This window comes from Zonotrichia albicollis, chromosome 7, assembly GCF_047830755.1.
Source record: "Zonotrichia albicollis isolate bZonAlb1 chromosome 7, bZonAlb1.hap1, whole genome shotgun sequence".
In the NCBI taxonomy this organism is placed as follows: domain Eukaryota; kingdom Metazoa; phylum Chordata; class Aves; order Passeriformes; family Passerellidae; genus Zonotrichia; species Zonotrichia albicollis.
This window is the reverse complement of record NC_133825.1, coordinates 43971144-43978357: the sequence shown is the minus strand read 5'-3', so window position 1 is coordinate 43978357 and position 7214 is coordinate 43971144. Positions and strand designations below refer to the sequence as shown.

At 40.5% G+C, this 7214-nt stretch overlaps 1 protein-coding gene across 1 annotated transcript in view; it reads right to left on the bottom strand.

Moving 5' to 3' along the window:
• Positions 1 to 6759, bottom strand: part of ENO4 (enolase 4) — a gene marked incomplete in the record, with an annotated part of 16013 nt that extends 9254 nt beyond the window's left edge. The window contains 6 exon segments of the mRNA XM_074545296.1: positions 796 to 927; positions 1128 to 1291; positions 2911 to 3062; positions 3881 to 4071; positions 5241 to 5369; positions 6551 to 6759. Of these exon segments, the coding sequence (XP_074401397.1) occupies positions 796 to 927; positions 1128 to 1291; positions 2911 to 3062; positions 3881 to 4071; positions 5241 to 5369; positions 6551 to 6685 (903 nt within the window).
• Between the last annotated feature and the right edge of the window lie 455 nt (positions 6760 to 7214).

The following is a 7214-nucleotide window of genomic DNA, read 5'->3' as shown; positions in this document are numbered from 1 at the left end:
TTTTGCCCAACAGTGCCAGCACAGGAATACTGAAGGGGGCAGAAGTCAGTCACAGCTGGCACCAACACAGGGCAAACAGCTTCGAGTTCTGCAGTGCAGCAAACACCTTCCTGCTCTGCCACGGGCACTGGGAGCCATCCTGCTCTGGGAGACAATCCAGAAAAGTCAAAGGAAAAGCAAAAAGAAAGAGAATCCAGCTCAGCTATTTGTTCAGGTCAGCAGCACACAAAGCAGAAATCACAGCCCTAATGGAGGCATCTTGTGCAGATGCATTCTTTAATGCAACACATGGCTAAACAAAAAGAGAGAGGGCTGATCCCATCTGTCTCACCCATCCTTCTTGCTCTTTGTATTCCCTTCTAGTGTCACAATTTCATTTTAAAGCAACTTATTCCCAAATATTTCCTGCTTTCCTGTGAATTTGTTATGGGTTTTGTTGTTTTGTATTCTATATAAAACAACTGGTAATATTTATAATCCACTAATGCAAAATCTATTATTGTGTAACACAATTCCTTGACATCTTCTTCAATGCACTGATTTTCTCCTCTATACAAACATCCATTTTTAACTTAAATCTTAATGGTTCTTCTTTTAAATCATCTTTTTACTTAATTTAGTGTTATTAGTGTTAGAATTCTGCACTAACATCTGTTAAAACTTTGGCCTTCTAAGCTAAGAAAAAATGAAAATAATAATTTGTAAGGACTATATTGAAAAGACCTATATACTTATGTACATATGTAGTTTGTATGATTTCTATAGAATACACTTATTAAAAAAAGGAAACAGTACCTGATGGAGTAATAACTCAACTGGTGGTATAAGCATAACTTCTTTGATTAACTTCAGTTTTGTAGGTGAATTTTTTTCACAGTACAACACAGTAACCATTGGGAGTGGTAAAGTAATTTCTTTAGGTGTCTCCTGTAATTGAGAGTGCCAGGTGAAAATAAAAATGTAAAAATCAGAATAATTTCTTATATATTTGAGTTATGGTACAGGATTCAAACACGGGCAATGGTGTTAAGGGCGTATTCTGTGAGGCAGATTGAATAACACTGTCACAGCTGCAATAATTCTGATAAATGGGAGGAAATAAAGCAAATGACCAAAGCCCCATGTACCTTGTGTTTCAGCAGTGCAGTGTACAGGTACAAAGGGACACGGCTGATGGTGGCCCCAGCCTTGGCTATGGCAAGTGATGCTCCCCCAATGGCCAAGCTGCCACACAGCACTGGCTCAGCAGGCTCTGCAGGTGGGATGGGAGTGTCCTCTGACACCTTCTTTCCTGCAACACAGAGAAAGAGTAGCTAAACATTTTCTTGGTGCTAAATATATGCTCGTGGATCAGAGTTATGTGAGTAAATATCCACTGTGTACTCAATGCATTAAAAAACAATAATTTATTTTTTAAAAACTTCATTTTGTCAGCTCTTTTATATGGAATGACCTTACAAATAAGAGTACCTGTCCTCACTCTGGTTTCAAATGCATTTCAAGTCTGTTTCTTTTCATCTTTCAGCCACTGAAATATGTATTTTTATTTATCTGTGTTTGAATCCAACAACATTATATTGTTTTTCAGGTTCCTTTCAAAAGTATTGTTTTCAATCTTCTTTATTGTGTTCCTTAAATGCTCAGATTTTGCATTAAAATTGCAGATTACATTATAACCTGATTGAGAGTACTTGACTTCATCTAGTAATGACTATGAGAAACAATTCAGGCCTATTACAATTGGAATTCCCAAAGAGGAAACATATTACACACTAAATTTTCATAAGAATTTATTTCCCTTTCAGATACAATAACTTTGTCCAAAATGCTTTAAAACAAGCAGTTTCCACTACCACATTTATTGCCTACACTGCTTATATGAACACTTAGAGGGTGCACCTTCTGAAGCTGCAATAAGTGATGATTCCCAAGAATCACTGCATTGGGAACTGTTTGATATTGGCTCCAAATAGTCATGCACTCAGTCTGACAATAATATTACAGTCAATGCCACAATTAGTGAAAACACAGAATAGATGTATCAGCAGGAGCTTGACTCAAATATCAAATACACCATGATGATATCTGGATGGACCTGACAACTGCAGAAGTTAAATCTCAGGTGAAAGGTGAACTTGCTGTGCACACATCCAATATGAAGTGTAAAATACCTCCCCATATGAAGTAGGAGGTATTTTACTGACAGTATATGATACTTGCAAGTAAACTGATAAGAAATAATAATTTGCCAAATTTTTCTGTCCTTCCAACAAATGACAACAACCTTTTTTTGTCTGAGTTTAATATACAGATGGAGGTAACACATGGTGGTTTTTTCTCTGGGTTGTTTCATTTTGGCTGTGTATTTTCACCTTGTTTTTCTAGTCTCACATATTTTTTTCCTTTTTCTTCTAGTAGGATGTTTGCTTACTTCCTTTTACTCTATACTACCCTTCATTCATGTTTCACCCTCTTATCTCTTTCTCTTTTGCTTTTCTCTGTATTTCCTCCTTTTCTCAGTGTTAGAAGGAAACTTTCCTTCCTCTTTCAATTGTTTTCAGCTTCTATCTTAATTCTATTTCCTTTTTACTACTCAGTTCTGTGATTTCCTTTTCTTTCCTTATCATTTTCCTTCTTCATTTGCATCCTCCTCCATTCTTATTCCTCACTCTGAAGAATAATAACCTCCTGTCTAAACCAGCAGTAAAACAAAGGCAGAAACTGTTCAACCAATGCATGTGAATGATGAGGAAACTGTATTTTCCCCTCCCTCATTTTACTGCAGAAACTGCTGTGATCAAAAAGGTCAGGAGAGAGTAACCAAATCCTCTGAACATGAGACAGGGTGTCTTTTAGGACCTTTTTCAATATCTGTATTGCAGAAAATATTAAAATCAAATAAAGTACAACCTGATTTTCGTCCCTTTTTTTGCTTAGGCGTCGCGGCTGAATGGCCTGAACCAGGGGAAGTAGTGACTTTTGCTGATTCTTCTTCCTCTCTCATTTCTTTTTCTTGCCTTTCAATTTCCTTTCTTTCTTCTACCTTCTCTGCAAAGTACTCACTGAGGGAGGATGCATGAAAATGACTGGGTCAAAATTTTGTTAGACATGTGACATGTAGACAGATGTGATGCAGGGTAAAGAACATGCTAGGAGGAAAAGTGCTTTTATTTGAGCTACTGCCATAGATTCCTTGTGTGAAGCTGGAGAAGTCCACAAATTTATTATATCATTCTTTTTTGGTAGCCATCTGTAGCACTGATTAAACAAAAAAGGACCACAAGGATTGCAAACCTTAGGACAAGCTTTGTCAATCACTGTGGTTTGAAAGTCAGCTCTGAGCAGACTGAGCATGAAGGATTTATTTCCTTTGCATGGGTAGGAACAGATCCTGTCATGACTTCATGGCATCCATCAGCCTGGCCTAGGTTAAGACAGTGAGGTGAAATGAATTTCAATTACATGCATGAAGTGAAATCTTCACCCAAGGGTCACAGAAAGCCAATTCAGGCAAACTGAGTATGTGAGATACATAAAGTAGTGTAAACAATGCATTAAAATCTTATTTTGACTCATTTTCCAACTGAGTCCTTATTCCCTTTATCAAGGTTTTCCCAAATGCACATGAAAGGCAATTAGGTCTGCTTGCTACAGCCTGTGTTCAGTCTTGCAACCCAAACCAGCATGCTTTTTATATCATAATTATGAAAAGCAGGCAATAATGTAGTGAAATGGGTCTGAGACAGACCTTATATCCTAAAAATATTTTTTAAAAAGTAGAAAACATTGAATATTCTACATGTCTTTCATTGCAATATAAATTAATGGTGAATATTTCAAATATTCACATGCAATAATTTTCATAATATGCAAGACCTACCCAAGCATCTTATCAGCTTGACACTGGTCAGTAGGGTCCAAGTCCCTTAAGATTGTGTTCAGTGAGTCACAGACCCATTCCACAGCAGTATAAACAGACTCATTTCTTTCTCTCTCATCAGCTTCAATTATTTCAGGTAAAGCATTTTCAGGTATTTGAGAATGAGTAGCCATTACACTGGAACAAATCCTCTGGGAAAAAAAAAAACAAAACACCAAAACAATGTAAAAGGGTTACTGTTTAATTTCTATCTTGGAAATGCCCTTTGAAAGACTAAGAGGTATCTCCTTACCAACTCTACAAGTACATATCTCCAAATCTATTTGCTCCACTTGTCTATTCTCATCCAGCACCTTCTTTTTAGACTTTGGTAATTGCAGACATTACTCAAGCTTTTTGACCTAAAATTATACCTACATAGGCAAAACTCCTCTTGACAGATCTGCCTTATGCTATCAGAATAGAATGGAGTTATTTTAAGGGCCACACAGTCATTAGGACACCTTTTATTGCAGCTGTTGTACCATGATTCATCAGCATTCAGGCTTAATGCCATCCCTCATGATCAATTACTTTTGTCCTACTTAGATAATTCAAACCTATCTTTCTGTACTGATGAACAACAAATGATATTAGGAAAATTCACTTAAAGGAAGACACAATTTACAGATTTCCCACAGTTGCCTGCATTAACAGTATTAACTTTACATCCTGTGAATATCTATGAGGTTACATGTAATTCAAGAATTAAGTGAACCAGAGCTCAACTGAGGGAAAGTAGAAATAATTACTCCACAACAGCTAGAGCTGCAAAGATGTAGTTTGAATATTTCAGGTTGGGGAAGAGATGAGCCATCAATTCTGCACTGCAGGTGCTAAATGGGTATGTTTGACTTTACTGTCACCCACACCAACCTATTAGCTCAATGTAAAAGAAGTGCCTCTATCCATACTGTTTTTCAGCTGTACTGTGTTTTTCTAAAAGTGTCACACAAAGAGAAATACAAAGATCTGAAAATTAAAGGAAAAGGTGAAATGAAAGTGAATGTATAAGGTTAGTAGATGTGTAAGGAAAACCTACATGATCATTAAGACAGAAAAAAAAAACTAACATACAGAGATACACTATCAGGTCCCACTCACAAAATATTGTCTAATTCCTGAAAAATAAAGCTTTCATAGCTCCTGCCACTGTCTAACTTTTCATTACACCTTTTTCTCCAAGTTACAACACTCAACTGAGATTTATGTCTTGTCATAAAGATGGAAAATAAAACATACATTGGGATGTGAGAAGAATAGTAACTTTCTCAGATACTGTCCTAGTAAAATAAATAAAACAAGAAGAAACAGCTCATACCTTCTCATAGTTTTTAACTCTACAATATATTTCCACTTCTAATGTTGGCTCACCAACTCCATCAATAACTTTTCTTCCAACTAATTTGCATATTACTGGAGCTTTTGAAAATTTAGAAAAGTAGTTAGCCTTAAATGAAAGAGAAATAATTCAATTAAAAGTCTATTTCCAAGCAAAGAGGCTTTTATTCCATGAAATACCTTAAAATCAAATCCACCACTAAACAAATCCATTGCAGGTCTCTTCCAACCCAGCATATTCTATTATTCCATGATTTATATGTTCCAGCAAGCTTTGAGCCCTGTGAGAAAGTGGAAACCATGATTTCTGGTAGGCAGAGTCCTCATTCTTCTTCCAACATGATCTTTATTGGGCCTGATGAAGTATCATAACTCAATACACTTGGGTCTGAGTTCGTAGTTAATAAACACTAATGTTGGTTTAGAAAAAGGATTGCATTTTTACCTATAATATTTACTATGTACTTCCTTACTAGTTTCATTATTTAATCCAATATTGGAGAGGCACCAAACCATGGGTTATCAAGTGGGAAAAGCATGAAGCACTTAAGGCTGTGAAGAAGAGGAATATGCCAACTACCAAAGCAAGATAAGGTGTTACCAGTTCCAGTCCCTTCCACTGATGATGGCAAAACACCTGGAGATGGGAAACAGTGTAAAATGGGATTGAATATTTCCATCCCACAGCCACTGTCCCATCAAAGACCATACTAGAAATCTTTCTCTTTCAAGAGCTACTCACTATTCTAGTATTGGTGATTTCAGTATCGCCACTAATTGAAGTTTCATTATGACTACCATCAGCAATATTTTGCCAAGTGGGAACAGATAAATTTGGTCTGATTCTTGACCCTTCCATGGGGGCCCATTTGCCCTTCACGAGCAGCTGCAGTGTGAACAGCACCCAGCCTCTTGTCACCGCTAGCCCGGGAGCCATCCCTGCTGAGCAGCAGCTTTGTTAGGGACAAACATTAGTCCATCTGTGGACTACTTTATTTTGTGTCGAGACAAGAACCCCGGCTGCTGCGGACATGCACAGCACCGGCTGCCAGGGGCCACAAACACAGAACCATGGCAATGCTTGCCCGGGCCAGGGGACAAACCACTGAACTGCCACCACAGAGACGCCGAGCTCCTCGCTGCACGCCCTGGCTGAGGGCAAGGGCCGTGAGGGGGCACGGGCACGGCAAAGGCACGGGCACGGCAAAGGCACGGGCACGGCGGGCACCCACACGGCCCCTCCGAGAGGCCGTCCCGCTCCCGCCCTGCTGCTTCCCCGCCCCGCGCTACCAGCTCCCCGTAGAGATCCTGGGGGGGCAGCGGGAACAGGGCGTTCAGCACTTCCTCCATCCGCTCCGGCACCCGGAGCCCTCGGTAATACTCAGCCGCCTCCTGCCGCAGCCGCCGCCGCTCGCTCGCCTCCATCGCGGTGCCGCGGCCGCTGCCGGGCAACGGAGCCAGGGAGCGCCCGCCCCTTCCCCCGCTCCCCGCCAGCCCCAAGGCGGGACAGCGGCACCTCAGGGCGCTGTGCCCGGCTCCACGTTCCCGAGGCTCTGCTCCCGAGGCTCTGCTCCCTCAGGGAGCACCCAAGGTTGGGGTAGGGCTGGTTCGGTCTGGCTTTGGTTCCTCAGAGCCGCGTGGTGCTCGCACTTCCCTCGGAGCCCGGCCACCGCCTCCGGAGTCGGGACGCCCCGACCAAGCGCTCCTCGGTTTTAAAAGCTTCCGAGCAGCAAAACTCTGTAATATTATGGTTCTGAGAGAGGGACAGGCTGTGGTTTGGGAAATGTCTGGTGGAGACGATGCTGCAATACGCCCGCAGTAACTCCTACGTTTGAAAGCCCTCCATTTTCAATGAAAGGAAACATTTCGCGACCTAAATGATCATTTTTAGCCCGCAATTTCCTACAAAAACTTTCACTTTCTTACACTGTTCACTGGTAATTTTGTTGAAGTA